The 27,690-nt window shown below is 43.2% G+C and overlaps 1 protein-coding gene across 4 annotated transcripts in view; it reads left to right on the forward strand.

Moving 5' to 3' along the window:
* LOC310669448 (connector enhancer of kinase suppressor of ras 2-like) overlaps positions 1 to 27,690 on the forward strand; it is a 314,320-nt gene that overhangs the window by 218,614 nt on the left and 68,016 nt on the right. For all 4 annotated transcript variants that reach the window (XM_083423485.1, XM_083423484.1, XM_083423487.1 and 1 more), the window contains 2 exons: positions 82 to 168; positions 1,409 to 1,662. In XM_083423485.1, coding sequence (XP_083279611.1) covers positions 82 to 168; positions 1,409 to 1,662 — 341 coding nt within the window. The remainder of the gene's footprint in view (positions 1 to 81; positions 169 to 1,408; positions 1,663 to 27,690) is intronic.

Here is a 27,690-nt window from a genome sequence, read left to right on the forward strand (position 1 = left end):
GGTGCCTTTCTAGTGCTAACTAATTCTTCTTTTAATGAATTCCAGCATGTTGATTGGCTTCCCTTTGCACTTTTCCCCCAGGTGATCTGAGGCCAGTTTCTATGCCTACAGAATACAGCTGGATAGGAGAATCAAAAGAGCCAAATATGTTCAAGAGGGGTAGCCGAGGTGAGTGTATGCACAAGTGCAAGCACTTGAAATGTGGATTTTCAGGACCCAACCTATTGCTGTGACTTTATTTGTTTGAACCGTTCTTGATTCTGAATGTTACAGTGCTGAAACCCACCACGAGCCATGCTGGTAAAGAGCAGGAAGTACTGTTACAACTACACAAACATTATTCTGGGGTTTGTGTATACACACATAAGCACACATGCATACCTCTAACATGTCACAACGAAAAACTGGGTTGCCATCTTCCGGGGCCACACTCCCTTGTGAGTCGACCTGCAAGAGATCACAACTCTGAAAAAGTGCAAGATTTATAGGGGCAAGATCGCAGTGCAAAATTGCACGAGATCGCAGTGCCCAGAATGGCCACTGTGCTCTTACAGAAAAAATGGGATGTCCTGGTTTTTCTGGGACAGTTTAGGGGTATGCACATGGTTACGGGTTTATACATATGACCTTTGCTAATCTAGATCATTTGCTTCCTTCGAAAGTACTCAGATATTTCACCCAAGCAAGAGCCTCTAAATCAGGGTTGGGAAACCTGTGACACACCAGACATTGTTGGACTAGAACTGCCATCATCCCTGATCATTGACCATGCTGGCTGGGAACTGATGGGGCCCACTGTTAGCAACATCTGGAGGGCCACAGATTATCTGCTCCCGCTCTAAATTGACCTCAGAATTTCACTTCTGTTCAAACTATGCAGTGATTCTATTTTGTAGACTTTTTGGACGTGGTTTCGGAGGACCTGTGTAATAAATGCAAGAACAAAGAGACAACGTCTCCGTTTATTTCCCCAGGGAAAAGGACAAAAGGAATGTGCATTTTGTAGTTATCATGCCATACAGAGCTGTGGTTTGTTGTGCCAAAGAACAGTAATTTTAAAAGGATTGTTTTTGTTTCTGGGAAAGAAGGCTCTTTGGATCAATAGACTGGGAAGAGCTGATAGAATAGCTGTGTTTCGTTTCCTCTTTGTGTGTGTGTTTGTGCATCTTAAAAAAACATTCAGGTCTAAAAATGACATGCAGTTGTGCGAACCATTGTGGCTGGTGGTTTCCCCTGAAAATGTCACGTTAAAGGCATCAAGAAAGAAGCTGCTTGGGGCTTCTCCTTATGTATCCCCACCCCACTCCTGGTCACAAAAGTATGTTTGAGTTTCCATCAGCATTGAACCAAAGCTTGCTACCTTCTTTAGCTTGTTCTTCCTCATTTTTTCTCCTTCACCCCATAACAGACTCTGAGAATTCACTCCTGCGATACCTGAGTGATGACAAAATATTGGTGATCCAGGAAGAGCCATTGACTCAGAAGGACAACAAGCGGGATACGGGTCGCAGGTCAAGGAAAAAGGGCAAGAACAGTGGCAGCCCCAACTATCCCATAAGCCCATCCATGTTGACCTCTTCTATAAATGTACGGCTTGAATCCGGACAGCAAGATGCCTTGAATTTCTCCTTAGCTGAGAGCAACACTGTTCCACTTTATCACGTAAGATTCCTTAACGTACATTTGATTTTTGTGGATTGGTTTGTGCCAACGAGATGGGATGAGCCAGCAAGATGGACCTGAGATGAGCAAGACTATACACACACACACACACATATATATGTATATTTGTGTGTGTGTGTGTGTGTGTGTGTATGAATAAATTACTAAACCTAGGGTTGGTAATTTTGATCACAGGTGATTCTAAAAGCGCCTTTACATCTAACAGGTAGTGGGGTTTCATATTTAAAAAATGCAGATTTTGTAAACTATGTGGTTAACAAGGCAGCACAGAGGGAAAATTTAAGCTTTCCCTCTCTGCAATACTTCTGCGGGGGGAACCCCTTTCTTAAATCTGGTATTCACTTTGGAGAAAATCCCCTTTCGGCTTGTTATATCTTCCTGAGGAGAAAGTTCCACAAATGTGGTACCACCACCAAGGCATCCATGTTCCTCATATTTACCAATTGAATATTTGCTAATGATGATCCAGAGAGTGAGGCCTGTGGTGCTCATCTTAAGGCTCAAGACGACAGATTCAGGTGGTAGCCTACTGGGGGCCTTATAAACTGTCATGTTTGCATCCCACCCTTTCTCCGACGAGCTCAGCTCAGCATATATGGAGCTATCTCTTCGCATTTTATCCTCCAGAGGGGTCTGTGAGATTGGTTAGGCTGAGGTTGCATCAGTTTGTTTTTTAAAAGGTGCTGAGAATTGTAGCTCTGTGAGAGGTCAACTACGTTTTCCAGGATTCTTTGGGGAAAGCCATGTGCTTTAAATGTGGGTGTGACCTGCATTACAGTGACCAAACCTTTGGCCCTCCCTCCCTCCAAGATGACTCTGCACCTGCTCGTGCCAGAGCACCATTTAAAAAAAAAAAGAATTATTTTCTAGATCTTGGTAGCTTAAGGTTTCCTGCACAGCTGTGTGTTTTCTGCCTTACTATATTAACTCGGCTGTTGTTTAAAGTCTCACACCAGGCAGGATGTTACCTGAGGAAGGAGTGCTGTTTTATTGTCTCTGAAATGAGACACTGGCTCTTACTAGAGTATTTTTAGCAAACAGTGACAATCTGTAACAAAGGCTGGAGTTTCCTTCGCCCTTGCTTGCTCTCTGATAATCTTTCTGGGTCAGAAAAGACTCAGCGGGGGAGGGGGAATAGATTTATACAAATGCATTGCGGGAAGAGGACCCAGTCAATCCATCATGGCGATGAGGCAATCATGTCACTGGAAGAGCGACAGGGAAATCATAACGCTGGCTTCAAGCTCATCATTGCAATTTACAAGTTTGATTTAGCTGCTCCAAAGGTGTCACAAATCTTCGAAGCCTCTGTGTCGGGTTTATATAGCAGCGATCTTGTTGGTAGAAGGGTTAGTACCTTTTGGTGAGCCTTGTGATAATGAACTGGCATACTGTGTCAGAAAGCGAGGAAGCATGGATTGAAAAGAAACTTGTAACTTATTCCAGGCTTCAGTGTTCTGTTGTGCTATTGTCAGGGCTGGAGTCAGACGCAGAGCATCAATAAAGGAAGCAGATCTATGTGGTCAGTGAAGTTAACTGTATACTCAAATAAATGAACATACAACTCAGCCTAGTGGTCTCATCAACACTTCCTATGGAGCCGTTGCCATGACTGCCCTCTCTAAGTCTCCTCCTCTCCCAGAAGTTTCCTAAGCAATCTCGAACTGCACCTGCACACCTCTGGCCTCTATTCTGCTGTTCTTATTACTCTGCAAGTTCTCAGAGACCAGGGTGAGGGGAGTTTGTCACAGCAGGAGAGGAAGACTCCTGGAATTCTTTTGTAGTCCCTTAACCCTCCTCCTCTGCTTCAGCCTGAACTGCTCCCTGTCACAGGTTCTTCCTGCTCACTAAACCATGTTGCATCCAGAAACTCCTCCCAGTCTTCTGCCTCTGACCTCTCCTCAGTGTCTCCCCACCAATCCCCTGGCTCTGAGCCTTCTTCTGGGGGTTCCCTGGCGGGTGCCTCCCACCACTCTTCGCCCAGCCAGTTCATGAAAGTTATTATACATTGACTCCAGAAGAGAGGTGTAGATAAATTTCAGTAGCTCCTGTGGATTTCTCATATGGTTCCTGTTCATAACTGGCCACCTTCCTTCTTTTAAAGCTACTGGGTAAATTTATAGCATTCTCCTGAAGATGACTTAAGTCATATTCTCACAACCTTTGGGCATGTGGCAAGCAGGGAAAGAGAGCTTCAGCTGCCCATGCATGCTGACTCCTAACCATCATGTCTGGGATTCCACTTGGATGTTCCACTGCTGGAAGCCCTCTTGGTAGTTCTTCTACCCACAGACGTGTGAGGAATGTTGGCCCAGGAGAGAGATCTTTCTCTGTGGCAGCCACTGACTTATGGAATTCCCTGCTGACAAAGGTGTGCATCTTGGTTATGCAGCTTCTGTCATGTGCTGGAGACACACCATCTCTACCCTCAATGTAGATCCCAGACATGGTGCGTTGTGTGGAGGCCACATTAGAATCCTAGGCCCTCTTTGCAGATATAAACAGCCAAGCCAACCACAGCCAGAGACTCTTAGCTTTTTCTATGAGAAAAAGGCAATTTAGCCTACCCCTGGGCAGAGGTTTCAGAGTCACCATAGCAAAATTCCTAGTGCAGTGTGTGAGTGTGTGTGTGTGTGTGTGTGTGTGTGTGTTACTTTGGCTTATATTTCTTCCCCTTAAAAAAAACACCTGCACTCAACTATCTCCACCTGCTTCACCAAAATTTCCGTTTACGTCCCTTGAAGCGCTTCCACTGAATGTGTTCTGTGCATGTGAATTTTTGACAGCACACAAACACTCCTGAAGCTACTCAAAATGATAACCCCTGAGACATAATTAAGTTGTTATGCACCAGAATTCAGCTTTGTTATACTTCATTAGTCCCAGTAAACAAAAGGCATTTAGTTTTAAGACCACAATATCTACGTGCATGAATATGCAACAGAAAATGATGGTTCCTATTTTCCTTCTTTACTTTCTACTGCAGTGTGCAGCTATACTATCACACTTGTCACATTTAATTTTGTCTTTTGCCTCACATCTAGCCATCACAGCGTGGGTAACCATCCCTGGGTGCTTACCAGGAATGATGGGAGCTGTAGTCCCAACAACATCTGGAGGGCCACACCCCTCCTTTCCCCAGAATTGCAGGCACTTGGTTGGTTGGCTTCTTCCTCTGATACTGGGTTCATACAGCAGGAGCCTCTCGTGATGCTCCAAAGTATAGTTGGAATATAATCAAATCTTCTAATGCTCCCACACATAAAATACTCCATAAGTAAATGTCAACAGTGTTGCTGGATCAAATGAAGCACCAGTCTGTTCCACCATCCTGTTTCACACAGTGGTCAGAAGGATTATTCTGGGAAGCCCATGATGGGAGTAGGAAGGCAGTGACACTTCTACCAGCCATAGCCATAGCCATAGCCAGAGAGACATAGCCAGTAAAATACCCCTGTATAGTAGAGACCGATTCATTAGGGCAACTTTGCCCTGCCAACTTAGTTTGCCCCTAGCCAACTAGCCTCCCTGCCTACCTCCTTTTTACAACCAGTCTACAGAATGGCACTGGTTGTCAGCTTCCTCCTTAGTCTATATCAGCATTTTAGAATTCAGCAGGGAAGATGGGGATAAAACCAGAGTTAGTTGTTGGTTCTCCCTATCATAGTCTCTAGCTTCTCCAGCCATTTGCTCTAGCTCCCCTTCCTTCTGGCCTTTCTGCTTTCTGCCCTACCAGTCCCCAGCGTGCACCAACTTTCACTGTAGTTAACTTTCTTCTTAAGAGACTGTGGTGTCTCTCACAGTCTGTTTTCCTCCCTTTGGATAACTTTCTCATATGGTTATGGGTTGAAGATCTAATCCTTGGTGGTTCCTCTTGCCTGAAACGATTAAAATTAGGTTGGTCAGGCACAAAAGATGACAGGGTTTCTGCACCTTTAGTGGCAGGACATTTCAGATGCAGCAGAGGACTATTGTCCTATTGGCAATGCTGAAGTAAGATTGAACGGCCAGGCCATTTTGCTAAATATGGAATGGGATGGAACCTCTTGTCTGCCTTAGGCAGGGATATATGAGAATTCAGAATGAAACAGAAATGGAGTGGAAATTGCCAGTGCTTATTTGTCCTGTTTCCAGGATAAAAAAAATAATCAATCCCATGAATACAATTGGTATTCCCCATTGTTTTTGCCTTCAGTCTGCAAACAATATGTAATTGATTATGTCTTCCACCCCTTATGCATTGTGTTTCCTTTGCATTGGAATGAATGGGTGGACTAACACAATGAAAATGTGATTCACGTAATTAATTGCGTGGATTATGTAATTTTGCCACAGTTGACAGCAACGTGAATAACGTGCTGCTGGTTGTTTTAGCAAAACATGAACTGCAGCGGAATGGAATAGTGCTGCATGCAACAAATGCAGAGTGGAATGGAAAACGATGCCTTCTTACATGCCAAGCCCTCAGGCACCAAATGTCTTGGGCCAACTACTTGGGCCAAGTAGTACCCAGGTGCCTACTTTGTTGAGTTTTAGGTAGCAACTTTAAGTTGTAACATAGGGTTGCAGTCTAAAAGCCTGGGTGAATAAAACTATCTTAGACTGTTGCCTAAAACTCTGCAAAATAAGCATTGAGCAGTCTCACTTACTTAAGTAAGACTGACTTTCAAGTAGATATTATAGGATTGTACTGCTAGCTATTGTTCTAGTCTGTTTTACAAAGCAATTCTCTGGTGGCTGGGTGTAGGGGAAGCCTGTGGTGGAGGGACTGCTACTCCCAAAGCCCCACCAGGCTTGTTCTGGCTAGAGCAGAAGGTAAAGGTGGCTTTTTACCTTTGCGTCCCTCACCAATTCCTTTTCTTTCTTTTTAAAATTATCCCCTCCCATTGGATCCAGTGGAAAGGGAAATAACCATGGCATCTCCAGGACTGTCAAAGTTTCCATTTCACTTTGGAAGTATGTTTAGGAAATTGGATGGATCTAGCAGCTCCCCAATACATTTTTGACATGCCCCCAGAAACCCATTTCTCAAAGAAGGTCCACAGTATCCAATGGCCTCCCAGATATTTTGGAGGGAAGCTATATTTTAAACTCATTTAGGACTCCTTTTTGTGGGCTTAATCTGCAACATGTGATTGACAAAATAGAGCATTAGTGGTGGATTTTTACTGGACTATCCAAACATCACTCAACTTTATTAAATGGGATGTCTCCCTAAAGTTATCACGTTATTGCCATCAGGACAAAAGCAGCATGAAGAATCCTCATCATCATTATCATCAGTGCTGTTTTCCTAGATCAGTGCTATTTTATGCAGCATTCCACAGGGCAGGCACAACTACTGAGAAGGCCCTCTGCCTGGTTCCCTGTAACTTTACTTTTCGCAGTGAGGGAACCACCAGAAGGCCCTTGGAGCTGGATCTCAGTGTCCGCGCTGAACAACAACAATAACCCAGAACATTTTGTGGCATGAAAAGGTACAGGGTTTTCAGCAAGAAGCTCAGGAACATGCGTCAATTGGAAACTAAGCAGCAGTATGTCCTTGCCCAAACCTTTTACAAGCGCAAATGGTATTATTGAAAGCCAGATTGCGTCAAACGGCTTCGAATACCACCATGAGCAAAAATAATCATGAATGCACGATGAAAAGGACTTCTGGAAGGTCCTTGAGTTAAAAGATAGTTTATAAATACTTCTTAATAAATAACAGAGGTCAACCAGTTCTTGGGTCATCTTCCTATAAAATGTTCAACAAAAGATTGTGTTTCAGGACATTTGATGCATCCTTATTTGAGCACAGGTTTTTAATTGACAATATGAACCACCACGAAACCACGTCAGCTACTTGCACTAAAGTGTTTTTCAGCAAAGCAGTTGCTCAGAGTCTGGCATTTTATATTGACAGCAGTTACTAAGGGGAAATGCCTGCTAAAAAAGCCTGTGTATTCCAGCTGAGTTTCTTTTCAACCTGTCCTCGGCTCTTTCACAGTTGGGCATTTCTTGAAATTACTGTTTTCATTACAGCAGCCGTGAGAAATGTACGGTTGGTAGCCAAAACCAGGATGATAGCATAATGGGAGGGAAGCACTGAAGAAATAAAATTTACAGCAGTTGGTTAAGAGCAACTGTTGAGTGCATTTTGGAAATCATATTTTCTACCTTGCGCCGGGGGGGGGGGGAGAGTTTAAAATAGCAATTTAGGTAGATACATAGCATTGCAAGACTGAATTCGTGTCCATGGTGTTTCTGGTTTATTTGATCTAACCTGACATATATTCTGCTTTGCCGGTAGCACTCAGGAAGTTTTGACCTGTGTGGATTCAGAGGGCTTTAAATGTACAGTGGTACCTCTGGTTATGTACTTCATTCGTTCTGGAGGTTCATTCTTAACCTGAAACTGTTCTTAACCTGAAGCATCACTTTAGCTAATGGGGCCTCCCACTGCCGCTGCGCCGCCGGAGCACGATTTCTGTTCTCATCCTGAAGCAAAGTTCTTAAACTGAGGTACTATTTCTGGATTAGCGGAGTCTGTAACCTGAAGCATATGTAACCTGAAGCGTATGTAACCTGAGGTACCACTGTATAGCAATGTAAAAAGCAAATCAACCTCCCAGCTCAGGAGGTGAGAAAGCTCCAGTCCCTGTCTTCCACCCAATCTTCTATTTTCTTACTTCCTTCCCAGCACATTTTGTGCTACATGGAAAGGTAAGCCTATTGACTGTGAAGTCATACAACATTTGTTTTCTGGATCGTTAGAGCGGTATTCCTCAGACTGCCACTGGCTCATGCTTTCTGGGTGTGAGCAGCAAACTAAAGGTTTCATTTCACTTTTCATTTATGTACTGCGATACACAAGGTGGTTTGCAGCAACAAAATACGCAACAAAGACAGTACATCTTATAATAACCTGGTTCAATACAAAAAAGTCACAATAAAATGAAACTTTAAAACGGAACAACATAACAAAGAAAGTAATATTCAATTATCTATTGGACTGTAATAGTACACAGCAAAATTAACTCTCAGAACATCGGCAAATACTAATTAAACAAGAATTCACTCTTAGCAATTAACAAAAAATAATTACTAAACTATGATCAGTAAATATAACTACAAGTAACAATGCATAAAATTCCACAGTACATAAAAAACAATGTAAAAGGATCAAATTGAGAAACAAAGACACACAACTTTAAAAATTACTATTTTTTAAACCCCTGAATTTTTCTTCTCCCTTCCCAGCTGCTTCTACTATTCTTGAAGTTATGGCCTGGGAGAGGCTAATTGCTCAGCTGGACTTGACTGAGGGTGGGGGAGCGAGGCTCTTCCCCCCTTCTTTGCACTTCCTTGCTGAGGAAGCTGGCTTCTGCTGAATTGTTTTAGAGTGTTTCTGTAGTCTCTCTTGTACTGTGCTGGATCCTCTATGCATCTCCACAAATGCCAGTCCCCTGGAGTGTGTTTGGCTTCCTTCCCTGGAGACGTACAGTAGCAGTAGAGCCTGAAGGCTGAGTGCAGAGGAAAGGCATGGTTTTGAGGGTGGAGGATAGAAATGCATGGAAGAGGGTTGCCTAATAGTGATAAGTGATAACTCCCCTAACATTAGTAGAGTTTGGGGCTGGAAACTGTAAGTAAAATTGGAGAATGTTCGCAGGGGGGACAGGACTGTGCATCAGATGTGCATTGAATGTGATTTAAATGCATGGTGCAAATAAACACTTAAGAGTGCATAACGATGTCCCACTGTTTCTCTCCCCCCCCCTTGCTACAGATGTGTATCTTGGGAAAGGGGGAGTGGCTAATGGAGGGATCCAGTACCCCACCCCTATCTACATAGGAGCCAACTCCCTTGGCCCCCCTCCCAATAAAATATTTGAGGGGACTGGGACTCCCCAAAGTTGATGGGCATTGCCATGTTGCATGCACAATGTCATGTGATCAATTGTGTGAGGCAGGGCTTACCTACCCCCCCCCCATATTTTATTCAAGTTGGCACCCCTGCCTATTTATATCCAAATCAGCCTTCCTCTGTGATTTTTAGATGCAAAGACCCAGATTCCTACAAGAAAGCCTACCATCTTAACTTTTGCTTGGCCCTTAATTCTGCCAGCGCGCCAATGAAATAGGGCTGTGCATTCCTGTTCAAGTGCTTTAATTAAGATTCGCGCACACGGCATAATTTATGCTACTGCTTCATTTCTTCCTCACAGCATGAGTTTGGAAGATTTGTTATATGCAAGTAGCTACTGGATGTATTAGACTTGGAGTGAAAAAAATAATACAAAACTGATAATTACACAGAACCATCTTTTAAAATAAATGTTTAGGAAGTGGTGTGGAATCGAAACCTAAAATTAAAACATGTGAAGCAATTTCATAAATTGCTTTAAGGATGCAAACTTTGCTTCATTAAATGGTGTCTTTAACTAATGCAATGTTGGCCGGATGCCCAGGTTCGATGCTGTTGTGCAACACTGGACTAACTGGAATATTAATGTCAGGAGTCATGACCCTTTTCACTACAAGGTCGTAAAGGCAATTTAAAGGTCTTGCCATCTTTGCTAGGAAGGGGGGGGGGTGTTTCCCTTGGTTTTGCATCCTGCCCTAAATAGGACTAATAAATTTCATTTTGGAAAGCGTCACTGTAAAATACCACACCAAATAAAGTGACGTCTAGCTGCTGCAATGCACTCTCAGGCCCCATCTTCACTATACGTTTAAAGCAGATTCATGCCACTTTGAATTGCCATGTCTCCCCTCAAAGGATCCTAGGGCATGGAATTTGTTAAGGGTGTTGTGAGTTGTTCAGAGACACCCCTGTTATCATGACAGAGCTACAATTCCCAGAGTGGATTAACAAAGCTTCTTCTCTGCCAGGAACTCTGAAAATTGTACGCCTGTGCAGGGAATGGTTGTGGGGAGGGGGTGTCTCCTGACAAGTCAGCACCCTTAACAAATTACAATCCCCAGGGGTGGAGTTATGGCTGTTGAAGTGGTATGAAATTGCTTTGATGGAACGTGAAGAAGGGGCATGCAACAAAAGGTTACTGTATGGAGTTTTCCTGTTCCAAGTTTTCAGCCAGCCAGTCATTCTGTCTTCAAGGATACTCCATTCCATGGTTTTCTGTTCCTTAGGAAGTCCTCCCAATGCACCTAAGTCTTCCTGTGCATGTTTCAAAGTCCTCAGGAATGCTAGAGTCAATAGAATTACCAGTGCTATACTAGGTGCTAGGCAAGGCCGTACGTACACAGCCTGAGGACATCTCACATAGAGCATGTCCCAGAAATAGCATGCGGTCTTCAGGCCAGACCAGCCCTCACCTTTCAAGGTAAGGCATAACATAGCTGGAGGACATTGCAACCTAGAAATAGTATGTCCCTGAAATAGCATGCTTCCCCAGGCCACTTCAGGACTCACCTGACATGCTGTTTCTGGAATCAGCTTCCACATTTTGAGAAGGGGATCTGCACAGAGCCTGTGGGGAACCTACAGCCTACAGAACTGCAGGTTCAACACATGGAGTCAGAACCAATATCAGTACCCATCATTCTTGGAATGTAGGAAGCTACCATGGGCTTATCTGGCAGCAGAGGCTGGGTCTAGAAAACTGCTCAGAATTGTAAATTTCCCACAAAGCCACACAGCATCACCCTGCAGGGCAAGGTGCATAATTCAAACCTTGGGCAGCTTCCCAGATACAGGCACAGCTCCCACATAATCATTTTCCCAGGTAGGGGGAGCAGGTCATGAACTAAAGATGTGCTTTGCCAGGATGGGTGGACATCCTCAGATGTTCCTCCACTGCTGTCCGAAAAATGCCTGGCTCTGCTTGCTTTGGGGATGGGAGGAAATTTCAATTCATTCCACATTTAAAAACTAAGCTATTTAACTCACACTTTCCAAAACAATGCACGAACCAAAGCACAGCTATCCTTCAAAATTCACATTTTTACAACATCGTCCTCCCACCAAGCGACACGCAGGGAAATGCATAAATTAATGGGGGGGGCACACAAAATGACACATCCTATTAGAGATCATTGCTTGGCAAAAATGGGGGATATCACACAAAATTGCATAAAAGGGTATGGATATTAGAACAAATCAGCACTAAAATACTGGCAACTTTTCATGAGGACTTTAAAAAAAGGTTGCAGAAATGCCGAGGAAGATTCAGGAAAGGAGGAAGTGAAATGGACAGGTTTGCCCACCCCTACTCACTTCTTGCCCTTTCTTGGAAACTTGTGCCTCCCTTCCAGGCTTCGTGTTGTTGAGTTGGAAGGGACCACGAGGGTCATCTAGTCCAACACCCTGCAATGCAGGAATCTTTTGCCCAATGCAGGGCTTGAACCCAAGACCTTGAGCTTAAGTGTCTCTTGCTCTGAGCTATCCTGCGCACATTTTGTGCCCATCCTGGGGTTGGGGATGAGTTGTGTGAACAACTTTTTTCTTGTGCCAGTGGAGATTTGGGACACTTGTCAGACTTCAGTCCCAAATCACTGCCAGTGTGCACCCATCAAACACGTTTTTAAAAGTTACTTGTACCGTGCTCCTGATATAGAATCAAAGCAACAAAACATGTGCTTTGTCTGAGTTTACCTTTTCTTTTCTCCCCTGCCTCTCTACCACCAACACCACCTTTGCCCTGTTGTTCACTTTCTGTCTTCCTTTTGCTCCTTTTCTGTTTTTCTTCTTCCCCAGCACGGAATTTAAGAATTGCAAAATGTTTGTTGCTGGAAGCAACATTCCTTCTTGTCTCCTCCCTCCCCACTATCCACTAGTGGGGGGGGGGGGAGAAACAAAATAATCTCAAAGGCAGCTTTTTATTTTTAGCCTAGCACACACACAAAATTCTGCACGTCTCTGTTGTATCTTATGATGGGTTTAGCGTCAGCTTACTGAACTTGAGAGATAAGTTAAGCCTTCTGGCATTGAAATTGCTGCTGGGTGAAAGGGGGAAATGCTTAGGATGAAGGATCTCTAATTTTCAAAGCTTGGAAAAGAAATAGAAATGTTTTTTGTGTGGTGTGTGGAAAAAGTGAATAGAGTACAACAGCATCAGTGATGAAGATGGGACCACTTTACATCGGTAGCTCAATAAATCGCTTATCTTGATACTCTGCATGCAGTGTTGGAGAACCAGAGATGCATGACTGGGAAAACAGCCTCCCAGAAGCCTAGCTCACTATAAGCATTGCTGTTCCAGCTAATATTCTAGACCCCATTCAAATGATCAGGGACTTCCATTATTATTGTTGCTGTTGTTGTTATTGTTGTTTATCCTCCTCCCTAAGGTCCATGGGGAAAAGGTGTGTGTGTGTGTGTGTGTGTGTGTGTGTGTGTAAACCTTTACTTTTGCGTAATGAATGTAACGGTTGAAACTTGTAGAGTTTGCAGAGAATTCGTAGAGATTCCGTTGTTCCCGGAACCTTTCCTTGCTTTTTCATCATAAACACAACTGTTTGAGTTACAGCATCTTGAAGAGAATCACAGCCCTTCACCATCTGAGAAAAGAAGCAGGTTTGAAATCTGATGTGGATCTCCTTGATCTCCTAATCTCGCAAGGCAAATTTCAATAGGCAGGCGCTCCTTTCACATTAGTGCAATTAACTACAAACATAAGCTGAGGCCTTCTGTGATTTACAGATCAAAAGCCTTATGCTCAGATCTGATATCAAAAGGTCTATTTAACCTCATGAAGCTCATTGCCCAATTAAATTAAAACCAAGCTTCAGTCTTGCCACTGTGAAAGCCAAGGGGATTGGTTGTAATGAAGTTTCAGGTTGTAGTGGATAGGCAGGCAGAGATAGGTGGGCAGACACACAGACTTCTGTTATAGACAAACAGTCAGATATAGATAAAAACTCATTCATCATTAATATTTTGATTCTATTCTTGTGGCTAGATGGCAAAACTCCATGCTCTGGAGTATGAAGGAGGCAGATTTCTCAGTCTATTAGGATGTAGAACAGGCATGGGGAACCTCAGACTCAGGAGTTGAATGTGACTCCATCTAACTCTTTCCATTCCCCAACCCCCAACTACACCTTTCACCAGCCCCACACTGTGCCCTCGTCAGGGGCTTTTGCCTGGATGAAATGTGTCCTTTTTTCTGCCAGAACTCACTAGAACTCAGTTCTGGCACCTCTCAGGTAGGCGCATTGCCATTATAAAAGAACAAAGTTCTGGGTAAGTTCTAGCACCTCTTTTTCTGGAAAAATAGCACTGATTGTGATTATCCTTCTTGCTTGCCTGGGTGGTTGGGTGTTTGACGTTGGCATGGAATAGATAGATAGATGATAGATAGATAGATGATAGATAGATGATAGATAGATGGATAAATAGATATAGAGAGATAGCCTTACTGTACAAACATGTGCAAAGAGCCACATCTGTTCCTTCCCTCCCTTTTGTCTCTGTCTTAATGCCTACCATGGCAGGTGGCCCTCAGAGGTTTCACCATGAGAAAATGCGGCCTTCAAGCTTTAAAAGGTATCCACCCCTGGTGTAGAATAAACCCCTCCAGCAACTGTAATAAATTTCAAAAAATCAAATGTCACTGCTACCATATTTACAAGCAAAGGTGAACTATTAGCACTGTTTATTCCACCTGTTGAGTAGACAGTTGAGCTCATGATGGTTGTGATATTTATTTTTTCGTTATTCATGCCCAGCACTGCCTAGGAGCTTTTAAAAATCAAAATATGTAATTTTTAAATGGACTGTGTAATTTGTGAGTTTTCACCTGTTGCACCAAAAATCGGGTGAAGTCACACCAAAGTCACATTTTGGTCTACCATTTTGTTTCAAAATGGCAGCTGATGTCCAAACATCAGGGAAAACTGATGCCTCCACCTTGGAAAACTTGTGTGCTGAGTTTGGTGAAGATACCTTGAGAGGAAGCCAAACCTATAGAGGACAAACAGGCAAACTGACAAACTACTTTCCAAAATGCACAGTAGATATGTTTATTTCATTCTGTCCCAAGGAGGCCCCTCTTCCACTGTATCCTCAGAGCAACCCTGTGAGGTGGGGTGGGCTGATTAAGTGAATGGCCAAAGGCTAATGGGATTCATGGCCGAGTGGGGATTTGAATCTGGGTCTTTCCCATGCCTAGTCTGATGCTCTGACCATTACACCATGCTGTCTCTATAGAATTTCATGTCGCCTAATCTTTGTTTACTGTACCTTGGGTTCCATTTATCATTAAAAATGTAAGATAATAATCTTATTTATTGCACTCTCTCTAACAGCTAATATCCCTTATCTCCATAATGAAAATTAAAGGGTTATTGAAGTGCAAAATGCATTTTTATGTTATGAAGGCAGTGATTCCTTCATTGCAGAGTAAAAAAAACAGAACCACCACCACCCCACCCCACCTTCTTGACTAAGCCCTGCTGAAGTCTCAAGAGCATCTATTAAACCCTTTCAGAGAGTACAGCTTTCCTGCGAAAGCTGCTAATTTGACCAGCCAAGGGGTGGATTTATTTTTTCTAAACAATGGCGCAGATGGACATTTGTCCATCATTCTAATGCATGCTCCCAATCTTGCACAGGAAGGGCATCCTCAGAGATGGCAGGGTATAATTCACTTCCTGTGTTTAGATTAATTGTAAGCAAGAAAGTTTCCAGTTAAGGCCAACTGTGCTGGGAGCATTACAGTGCAGTCCTGTATTTTTGCATTGCAGTAAAACCTGGCACATGTCTCTTCTGTAAGCATGTAGAGGTTTGCACCCTCCTGTCTGTCTGTCTGTTTGTCTGTCTGTCTGTCTGTCATCTATCTTCTTGCCCAGCCTTTAGCCAAAAAGGCTCCCAGAACAGCTTGCAAAAATTTCCAATGCCTGCCCTTTGAGCAGGGACAGGGAACCTGTGGCTCTTCAGGTGTTTCTTCAGCTGGCATAGTCAATAGCCAATGGTTTAACAATGAATTCCTCTTCCCAGGGAACTCTGGGAATTACAGCTCTGTGGGGGAAACAGGGCATCCTAACAATTCTCAGCATGCTCAACAAACTATAAGTCTCAGGATTCTTTGGAGAAAGACAAGACTGTTTAAAGTGGTTTGATACTGCTTTAAATGTGCAGTGTGGATGGGGCCTTAGAATGCATTCTCAGAAAGGCTGTCTTTGCAGTTAAGGAACAGTGCATACCCTCCAACATTTCTCCAATGAAAATAGGGATGTCCCATTCCATAACAATAATTTTACTATTTATACCCCACACATCTTTCTTGGTTGCCCAACCACTCTGGGAGCTGTCAACATACATAAAAACATAATAAAACATTGGGGGTCAGAAAACTTCACACCTTCCAACATTTCCCCAATGAAAATAGGGACATTCTAAGAAAAAGTGGGACATTCCAGGATCAAATCAGAAACTGAGACAGCTTCTCTAAATCAGGGACGTCCCTGGAAAATAGGGACCCTTGGAGGGTCTGACAATGAATGTGTGTTCAGTGACCCTGAGTCTTGCTTATTTGTTTTATGTGTTAAACTGACTAAGCTTCTGAATATAACAAGTTCCTTGCTGGATCAGACCAAGGTTGGCCTAGACCAGTAGTAGGTGGTTCACCAGAAAATGTCATATAGCCCTGCAGGACACCGTGGTATTATCTCCGGTGGCATATGTGTACTTTTCTCGCTCTTCTTCGTCCTCCGTTATTGATCACATTAATGAATTTCATTTGATTCTGACGAAGATAATATGTCAGTCTATTTTTGGACGACTGGGTTTTGTTCATAAGCTACTGGAATATTAAATTTTGAACAGAATGTAGGCCCATAAATTACGGCTGTAATATGACCTGAAATGTATGCGATTGAATTTTAAGATTTGATAAAGCTGTACTCAGACGCAGCAAGAGAAAGAATTTAGTCTCTGGTTTAGTTTTGGGGGAAGAAAGGGGATGATCGTAGCCTTCCTCTGTGCTCTTGTTGAAATGGGTGTGCACATTTGCTGTGCAGTGAGCTTGGGACCTGGACAAAGAACTTGTATTCCCACCTTTTCTTCCATCCCTTTATGCCTTCCTCACCCTTGCTGGCCAACTCACATACAACTTTAGGACTGGGATAGGGAACCTATGGTCCTTTAGTTATCGCTCAGTTCTCACCTGTTCCGACCCTGGGCCAGGCCATACTAGCTGGGGCCAAGTTTACAGCAGTCCTCCTCCTATTTTTGTAGACCCAATAGGAAATTCTAAAAAATAAACTGCTTCATCATTGGACACAGGGAGTGGAGAGAGTTAAACCACCCAAATGGGACACATTTGTCAATGTCTAAAATTAATAACGTGAGAATGGAGAGGCCGATGAGAAGAACATCGTTTAGCCTCTAAATATGAATAAATTATAGGCCAGAGACAGAACTGAGTGATGAGGCTCCTCTCTTCAAAGGCTGTTTTACTGGAATGGTTTTGCTTCCAGTCCACCATCATTTAGAAGAATATCAGGGTGTTTCATTCATATTTTAATATTGTACTGTTATAAAAAAAAGTTACAGTATTCATGGCTGAAGTTTTCATTGCGACCTTTGAAAAGAAACAAGCACATACATACTGAAGTGGACTCTACAGCACAAAAGCTGATGCCACAAAAAACTTGTAAGACATTTAGGACCCCCAAACTACTGAATAGGGATGTCAGAGAATTCCATCAAAAACAGAAATGGGAGTTGAAATTCCAAAACTGATTATTGGTTTCATGTCTGGAATGTAAATCAATCCAACAAATACAATTGGTATTTTGCTACTTTCAGTCTCCAAACTACAAGAAAGAAGATTCCACCTAAACATTAGGAAGAACTTCCTGACAGTAAGAGCTGTTCGACAGTGGAATTTGCTGCCAAGGAGTGTGGTGGAGTCTCCTTCTTTGAAGGTCTTTAAGCAGAGGCTTGACAACCATATGTCAGGAGTGCTCTGATGGTGTTTCCTGCTTGGCAGGGGGTTGGACTCGATGGCCCTTGTGGCCTCTTCCAACTCTATGATTCTATGATTCTATGAAATGATGCATAATTGATTACTCTTTCTTTCCATTTGCATTGCATTTTCTCTGCATTGCACTGAATGGGATGGGGCAATGTAGTGACAATGTAGGTTATGTAATTTACATATTTTTTGCAATTAATAACATAAATATTGTCACAGTGAATAATGACACAAATAATGCCATTTTGGGTGGAAGATGAACTCTAGTAGGACAGAAACAGTGCTGCATGTGACAGATACAGGGCAGAATAGGGAAAGATGTCTTCTTCCTTCCCTACTACTGAATGGGCAGTGAGCATGCTCCGTGGGCATGGAATGGTGGCTGATAGCTGTGGGGGTGGAAGGTGGGCATGGAATGAAGTGGCTGGAATCCTGGAAAGCAGGCACTCACAATGGAGTATTTTGTTGCTTTGTCGCGTTTCTTTTTTTGTCCTTTTCCTAAAATGAAAGCTTTGCCCTAGAATTTAATATTCGTAGCCAGCTTACACCTTGTCAGTGAGCATTAGTGTAACCGCTCGAGACAGTCAAATCTTTTCTCTTCCTTGGGCAAGGATGTGTTATCAATGTTGTGGAAGCATTTATATCCCTGGTCGGCAACTAGTTTTGCTGGAAACTACTTGCAGAAAAGGCTTGTGTGGCTATGTTGTGCTCTGGTTTGTTTACATACCGCTTTTTGGCCCCAAGGCCCCAAGGCCCCAAAGTGAGGAATAGTGTATTAACACAAAATGAAGATACAACAGAAGTACAGTAAAGGAAAAACCCAGCACCCACTAATCACACTGGATATGCATTTGTGAGTTGCATTTGTGATCCCACCACTGATGAGGCTCTCTAGCATTCTACCTCTCTCTTAAAGTTGGGTTAACTCACATCTCTCACACATGCAATCCTTCCTTAATCCTTGAACCTCTCACCTGTGAGCAAGCCCATTCACAACCAATCACCCACAGAGAATGCTCTCAGCCTTGTCACACTCCAGAAGAGCAGCCACAGGAGCTGGTTCACTGGTGGTCACCCGCCACACCCAAATAATAGGCTCTGCTCCTAGAAACCAAGTAGAGCTGTGGCAAAGATCATGCTTTTCACAAGCATTCATGAATTGCATTCATCCTTTCGCCATAGATGCAGCTTGGAGAGAAACCAGGTTGATTTACATATCTTCACCACCCAGCTGCTTCAACCTCTCACCTAGGAGTAAGCTCATCCACAGTCACACACCCCTTGTGCACCAAGGCCACACACATCCCCCTCCTCTCTGTGTACTGCTACCTAGAGCCCTTTGCCAACTCCACTGCTCATTCACATCTCTCATTTCCCTATTGGGCTGCCAAACTGCCAGATAACACTGCTTGGGTGGATGAATGTGGTCCATTGTAAGGGGCTCTGTCCAGTTGCTGACCCCTAATTTATGTGGAGCTCAGGATATTATATACAGTTACAGGTGCCACATAATACTCATTCCACAGTTCTAAGGGATTGATCTTTTAGTTTGACAGACTTTGGTACTGCCTGCCTATTGATATCAGCCAGATGCTTGCTTAAAACATTTTTGTTTAGACAAGCCTATCCAAACACGTAGAAGTTGCATGAGTTTTATTCCTCTTTAGCTATTGTTGATTTCAGTCATCCTTTGAATGTTTTAAATTCCTGTTTTTATTGGTAATTTCATTTTATTGGTAATTTCAATTTTATTTCATGTTTTTCTCACACTTTTCTAACAACCATGTGGTCACTACATTTTGTTAAATAAAAGGAAAAATATTGTCCATGTTACTGTCCCATCAACAGTCAGCATTCTCTAGCCATTAACCAAACCTAGTTCTCATTGGGCTGTTGTTTTTTGAGGAAGGTAAGGGATTCTTCCTTTGCATTTTGTTTCCAAAGATTTTGTGTATTTCTGCAAATCTCAGGGTTCCCTCAAAGTTGGTTAACATCGATCAGAAATAGCAGCCTGCTGGACGGAAAGGAGGGGTAGAGTAGGCACACCCACATTTTGCTGCAATCTTGCCCATCACTGACTTTGGCTCTACCCATAGTCAGCATGCACCCTTGACAGATTACCTGAAAGTGTGTGCTGTCAATAGAAATCATTTGGCCCACCCTTGCGGTTCAACATCAAAACATGGTCTTTGCAGCATTTCTGCAATGATGCCAGCTTTATGTTGACTGCACTATTTTAATTATGCTTATATTTCTATGCACTGCACTGACTTCCCACAATCATTTATACCATAGTCTGGTGCCGGAGTTGAAGCAATAGATTTCCCCACAGGAGGTTGTTGCGAGTGTAGTTGTATGCAAGCAGAATTAAAAAGCCTGTATATCAAAGGTGTCAGCTCCCAAGCAAAGATTACCCATGTCCTTTGATCCCTAGACAGTTTTTGAATCACACAGGCAGCACACCTCAGGGAGGCGGTTGGAAGGAGAGAGAGAGAGGGAGAGTGTGTTTGTATGACCTTGGTGGATTTTGTGTTGATTCACATGCAAAATGATCAAGAGTCCCGGCTTGAACTCGGAAACCCTATTGAATGTTAAGCTAGAAGATAATGACATGACCTGTAACGTTTGTGTGATAACACCCTGCTGATGAGAAACATATTCCAGACATATTTCTGCTCTGCAAAGGAGACTGGACATTTGCCTCTGTCCTCTTAGATGTATTAGAGACATGACAAGAGGAATAATTAAGAAAAATGGAGGCTGGTACAGCCACAGCAGAATCGCTCCCAGGAGAAATCCTTCAACCCAAGGTAAAGCAGCAAAGTTGGAAGATTAATGATGCTGGTCAGCACCTAGCTCTAATAGATAGAGTACCACAAATTCTTACATGGAGCACCCATAGTATTGAACAAGCATCTTTCTTGATGATGATGGGTTGCAGTGCCTGTCAGGAATATTCAAACCATTCCTGGCTGCATGAATTGCTGTGTGTGTGTGTGTGTGTGTGTAAGAGAGAGGGAGCCGATAGTTAGCTATTCAAAATTGTTTTGAATGATAAAAGCGTAAATGGGTGCAGACCTCATATTGAAAATGGCAACATTCAGAAAGCAGTGGGAGAATATTTCAAACACTCTATCACTGACCTAAATGAACTTCAAAAGGAGAATTCGCTACAGAATTGGCCAGTTGGGATGTATCACTTAAATTTGGTTCTATTCATTTAGGACTAGATAAACACCAAGGTTTTGTATTAGCACTATGGGTATGAAAATTAGAACAGCAAAGCTGAGTAGATTGTGCTGGTGAATAAAAAGCCAAGGTTGCCCCCACTCCCCCATCAAATAAGGCAAAAATCCATTAGAAAGCATTTCCTTGACACATTTTCTTCCCAGGAAGCCAATGGATTTTAAAGCAGAGGTTAGCTTTGAAAGTTTCAACATGTCAGGAGTCTCATAGGCAGCAAATTGATGTGAGTGAAATTGGACAAGTGATCGTTCACACCGTAGTTTCAGAGAACAAGATGAGAAAAAGCTGTTGATTCATTTGTTAGGCAAGCAGAAGGGGGGCAACTGGCAGGTTAAACTGATCGCACAACAATCTGAGTAATGAATACAAAGTGAATCATTTTTTGTGTATTTTCTGTAGAACATGGATGGGGAAACTGTGGCCCTCCAAATGTTGTTCGGCTACAGGATCCCCATCCGTGCTGTATGTCGGACCTAGGCTGGAATCCTCCAGTTGGTGCAAAATGTGGTGGCTAATTCGTGAGGTCATATTACCAGCATATAGCTCCAGTACTTAACCAATTGCAATGGTTGCCCATATACTTCTGGGCCAAGTTCAGACCTCTTGATTTAATTTGCATGTCCCTTGATAATATCGGTCCAGGAATTCGAATAATGGAATCACAGGATTGTAGAGTTGGAAGGGACCCCAGGTATCTAGTCCAACCCCCTGTAATGCAGGACTTTCAACTAGGTGGCCTTCCAACCTCTGCTTAAAAACTTCCAAGGAAGGAGAGTCCACCACCTTGAGTCTGTTCCACTGTTGAACAGCTCTCACTGAACTGCAGGTGGCATCTTCTTAGGGAAGTATCTTTGAGCCCTGGACTGACTCCGTCTGCCAGGCTGGCCATTGGATCCTCTTGGACAGGAACTCCCTGTTCTAGTTGAGCCTTGCTTGAGCAACAAGGTCTTCTTCAGCTCTGGTGTGTGCCTGTATTCTTGATTAGCCTTCAGTGCTGACTAGGGGTGAGGGAGAAATTAAGTCCAAAAGCCACATCTGGCCACATCAGAGGAGTGCAACCCCATCCAGAGAACTCCATCTCCCAGACATAAGAACTTGGGGTGCATAATACCTCTGTCTTTCCAGGATTCAGCTTCCCTTTTTTAAAAAAAGAAATCCATACATTGCTTTTTCTTTTTTTGGGGGGGTGAAACATTGCTGAGTATATTATCTGAACCAGATAGGGTTTCTCTCCCCACCCCTTCCCTTTTCTTTTCACAGTGAAATTGCTATGAGGCAGCAGCGGATAATCCTATTTGATCAGATTGCAATGTCTGACTGTCAGAGTTTCATGGAAATCCCTTCTCATCGTTACAAAAGTAATCTGATCTAATATGCGTGCATTTACAATCACGCAGTTATCTTTGAGATTGAGAAGAAAATGCAGGGTGCTGGTTAAATTTTCTCCCTGTTTTCCCAGGGATCCAGAATGGTTTGCAAAGCCTGCTGCTGAGCTGCCTCTTTCGCCCTCTCTGCTTTAAACTGCTAATCATGCAGGGGTGTCATCACTGGAAGGTGGGGGGGGGGGACTCTCAGAAGCAAGCCCCCCTTCTTCATTACTCAATCCTTCAAGTCACCTCTGCCCCAATTTCCCCTCACTCAAGGCTCTGAAATTTACCTTGTGGGGGGTATTCAACACAAGGATTTCCACTTGCACCCTTCCCAAAGTCTGCACACATCATGCACTCTCCCCAGATCTGCTCTAGAGGGCTGGGCAAGGCCCTAGAAGTTCCAAGTCTTTTGGATGTATTTCCTGGGCCCCTGATAACCGCTCAAGCATTCTCTGATCCCTGCTTCAACCTTTGATTCTCCTCCCTTCCAACTCCCAGACCACAAGGCTGGGAGAGGGGTAAAGGTGCAAAGTCCAGTGTGCGCAGAAACACTCACTTGGCAGTCTGAAGGCCTTCACACCAGATGTCTCTTAAAGCAGGTGTGTCTGCTTGGGAGGAGGGAGATGTCCCAGAAGACTCAGCTCTAAACAATGACCCAGCAGATGACCAGGGAGTTGAGTAGGAGGTCAGCGGGTGGGGAGCCACTGGCTCTTGGGCCCATGGGGTCCAATTCCACTTCCCCCAAACACACCCACTTGCCAGTCAGTTATCATCACTTTATGATGAGTGGAGTAGGTTCAATTCAATTTTGCATTGGCTATGTCTGCCAGTTATCCACAGAAGCAGGATTTTAACCTCCCACTCATCACAGGGTGGCCCACCAGGCAACCATAGTTTGGGTCCCAAACACAATCTGGTTTTGCAAGATGCACTGTATTGAGATTAAATGTATTAATGTCTGGACTAAAGAATGCAACCTGTTACTCAGCCAGGAATACCACATGGGATGAGACCTTCAAAGCTGCTTGAATCCAGAGAGGTGCTCTTACTAATTATCTTATATGCATCTATTTTCACCCTCAGCTTGCTAAACACTTTAGCAGAGGCTGTTCGTTTTGTATAGACATTTTGACTGTCTCTCCGGCAGATGCCTCCAAATTAATACAGCTCGTGAATTGCAAATTAATGGCTGCAATACATGAAGTGCTCTGTGTCGTCAGCCCATTAATATGATATCAGGAGGTAATGTCAAAAAATGATTATAATTAAGGGCCTTGGTGTAGAAATCTTGAAGGACGGTGGTGCTTGCCATTCCTTTGGATTCAGCAGCACTACTTGAGTGATGAAGTACTCCTCAAGCTAAGTGGGGTTTTCTGTGTCAACCCTTCATTAATTAAATATCAATTTCATAGATTTTGTTAAATAACATATTAGTAATCAGGCTAAATTGATCTTTATCACCACTACAACATAGCTTCCATTGCAGAGTAATTAAATCTGATGACCAGTATCAGATGTGTACCCCCCTTCCTTTTAACTTTTGTGTGTGTGCTAAAAATAGAGGTGAAATACTTAAAAATGTCAGTCATAAACAAACACAAACCTGTTGGTTTCAAGGTGCAAAATTGAGATCCTCTTCATTTCAAGTCCACCACTACCACCACCTTCTGGAGTCCATTTCACAGTCAAACAGCTCTTGCTATCAGAAACATTCTTCCTAACATTCAGTCAGAATCTCCCGTCTTGTGATTTGAATCCATTAGTTCTAGTCCTACCCTCCAGAGCAGCAGAAAACAAGCTTGTGCTCCATCTTCCCTTCAGATATTTGAAAACAGCTATCATATCACCTCTCAGTCTTCTCTTCCCCAGGTTAAACACACACAGCTCCCTCAACCACTCCTCATAAGGCTTGTTTTACCAAACCCTGTTGTTTTCAAGACCCAAATACAGCCCCATTGGTGTACAAGGTTGGCTTGCATATAACCTATGGTGTCTTGTGTTAGGATCGCACAAAGGTGGAAAGCACTGGGAAATTTCACATGGACAGAGAACATTGTTCTATGTGGTATAAATGTGGATTTATGTAAGAAATAAATGTTACAAGTTGGAGTCCTCTTCATCAAGATGTCCTACTCCATCATTCCCCCTCCTGGCTGCAGTAGAGGTGGCATGGGGGTGGGGGTGCCAAGGAAGGTGGCAGATCCAGTCTCCATGAAGCACAGCACAGCACAGCCATTGAAGTTATTAAAGTTACTGAATCTCTGGTGCCTAGCATTAACCCATTGTACCTGCAAACTGATCCCACCCTGAACTAAAAATTAAATAACAATTTGAACGAGTGTATGTTGGCTCAGAACAAGACAAGCTTCTTGCCCAGAGCTGTTGTGCTACTAAAAAGAAAGACAGACTTTGGTTAACCCCTATGATACAAGCTATTTTTAAGAAGAGCTTGTTTGAGCAGGGCAGACATTTATGGTGCAATCATCTTTTATCTCTTTAGTTTCACTTCTCGGAGTGTCCCAGTGAGGAGCCTTTGCAGACTCTTTTGTTCAGCAGCAGGAATCATTTCTAGTTTTCAAAAAGGAAAAAAGGTAGTGGAATTGAAATTGTGGTCTTCACAACCCATGATATCCAATGGGTCACCACCCAACCTGTTGTGAAATGGGGGCTTGGTACTTCCACATGATCAAGCCTAAGAGTTGGTGATTGTGTGCAAGAGCAAGGAAGAATAGGGAAATGGGAAGAAATACACTTAATGAAATGTTTAAAACAAGGTTAAATTTGGCCTTTTAAAAAATTGTGTGTGTGTGTGTGTATTCTAAATATTCTCAATCCCCAAAGGATTCAGATCCCAGTTTTGTATTTATTGACTGTAGCTGTGATACCCTTTTTTATACATTCATAAATCTTTGGATAAACCTAATAAATAAGGAAAACTGGGGAACATTTGTGGCAAGTCCAGTGGCATATTCTATTTCTAGCATGGCTGTGAGTAATGGCTATGTAAATGTTTCGTGAACGGTGCTATTGAAATGGCGAATGGAGCAACTGATGTGTGGTTGAATTGTGAGTTAAGTAAACTTTTAAAATAATAATTTTCTTTAGATATAAAAGCATTCCTGAATGTTAATATTCGGAGAGCTTTTAATTCATTGCAGTTTATTTATGCTTTTGTATTTTTGCAGTACAAATTGTATGTCATTGTATCTGGAAAGGGGTGTATGTGCCTGTGTGTTTGTGTGCACCTACTGAGAAGATCCATTAAAAAGCAACTGTACCAAAAAGGAATTACTGTGAAAATGAGAAATATTTAGAAAGGGGGCCAAATTTTGTCCTCGCTCAGGGTGCCATATTACCAAAGTCTGCCCCTGACTTTCTGCATTCTGAGCATGTGCTCTGTTGCTGACGGCCGAGCGGCATGAAATAAAAAAGGGAATGTGATGTTGATGTTTACACAATTTTACATTCAGGCAATAAACATATCTAATATACTTTGTGGCGGGGGGAAGCTTGCTTACAATCTGTTTTGCTTGCCGCTCTTAAACGGAACCCACATGAATATTTGAAACCCTGCCTTTCCTCAGTAAGCTCAAAGTGGTTAACCATTTGTCTCATGCTACAGGAGCACTAAACTTCTACTTGCTAGTGGTGTAGTAGCACATTTTGAGGGCCAGGAGCCTTGGCAGTTCTGCAGCAAAGAACCCAAGGAGAGTCCAAAAAACAGAGACACCTGTACTGATCCATTATTACCATATTTTTTGTTCTATAAGACTCACTTTTTCCCTCCTAAAAAGTAAGGGGAAATGTGTGTGCGTCTTATGGAGCGAATGCAGGCTGCACAGCTATCCCAGAAGCCAGGACAGCAAGAGGGATTGCTGCTTTCACTGCGCAGTGATCCCTCTTGCTGTTCTGGCTTTTGAGATTCAGAATATTTTTTTTTCTTGTTTTCCTTCTCCAAAAACTAGGTGCGTCTTGTGGTCTGGTGCGTCTCATAGAGCAAAAAATACGGTATTTTATATATACACACGTGTACACATCAAAGAGCAGAACAATACTCAAGTTTCTTAGAATCTGCATAACTTCAATTCTATGCATCATTTCCTGGTTCCAGAGGTTCGACCTGTAAAACACACTGAGCTTTTAACAAAAGATACTCAGCCGGCAGAAATGCAGCTTTTAGCTGGGAATGCCAGCAATCTTGTGAAAAAGTCACTGTTTAAACTGCAAGTATGAAGGAGGAACTCCATGGGGTGGGGGAAGGAAAGATGTATTGACCCTCTGCTTGATTATTTCCCTCCTTCTCTGCCTTACTGTGCACTGGTTTTTCTCATTGCAAAATTGAAAGCCTCAATTAGCACTTTGTTCACTTGCCAGAGCAAGGAGGGTCCATAAGCTATCTGGTGCTCCAGCAGATGGCAACCCAGAGCTGAGCTCCTCCTCCACTGTATTATTGCAGGGAAGACATAAGAAGTCCCCTTGCATAATTCCAGAAATATTTCTAGGATTGTGCACAATGCTTCTCAGCCATATGCCCCACTCAACATTAACTAACTGCAACAGCTATTACACACGAGAATCTTACGATATTGAAAACATATCTTGGGGCGGGGGGACAAAGCGCTTTACCATTCACTGTTGTGACTGATAACAGCTGACTTGCAAAAGTCCCAGGGTGCAGTTTTAAAATGGTTCACACATTTCCCCAGTGTTTGCAAATAGACAAATGGTATGACAATTTTTAGAGCATGTCTGCCTGGGCTTTCAAGCTGTTTGACTGGCTTCAAAATCTATATCATTTTCCTGCATGCTTAACTTTGAAAGGGGCAGGGGGAAACATTTTCCTAATTTGAAAAACAAACAAACACCGCACACTTTTTACATCGTCTGTGGACACCTAAAATGTTTTACAAATTGTTCTCCTCCCAGAAGACTCTCCCTGACACAGTTTCCTCTGCTTACCTGTTCCAAAGTTGGCTACTCTAACTAACTTCATCTAGCAAGGGAGACTGGTGCATGGAAGCAATCACATATGGCCAATACAGATGCAAACTTGCACCTGAGTATACATACACATTTAGGGGATGCGGGTGGCGCTGTGGGTAAAACCTCAGCGCCTAGGGCTTGCCGATCAAAAGGTCGGCGGTTCGAATCCCCGTGGCGGGGTGTGCTCCCGTTGTTCGGTCCCAGCGCCTGCCAACCTAGCAGTTCGAAAGCACGCAGTGCAAGTAGATAAATAGGGACCACTTACTAGCGGGAAGGTAAACGGCGTTTCCGTGTGCGGCTCTGGCTCGCCAGAGCAGCGATGTCACGCTGGCCACATGACCCGGAAGTGTCTTCGGACAGCGCTGGCCCCCGGCCTCTTGAGTGAGATGGGCGCACAACCCTAGAGTCTGTCAAGACTGGCCAGTACAGGCAGGGGTACCTTTACCTTTACCTTTATACATACACATTTACATTGCAGTGTTCAT

Source organism: Podarcis tiliguerta (genome assembly GCF_965153285.1).
Source record: "Podarcis tiliguerta genome assembly, chromosome: Z".
Classification (NCBI taxonomy): Eukaryota; Metazoa; Chordata; class Lepidosauria; order Squamata; family Lacertidae; genus Podarcis; species Podarcis tiliguerta.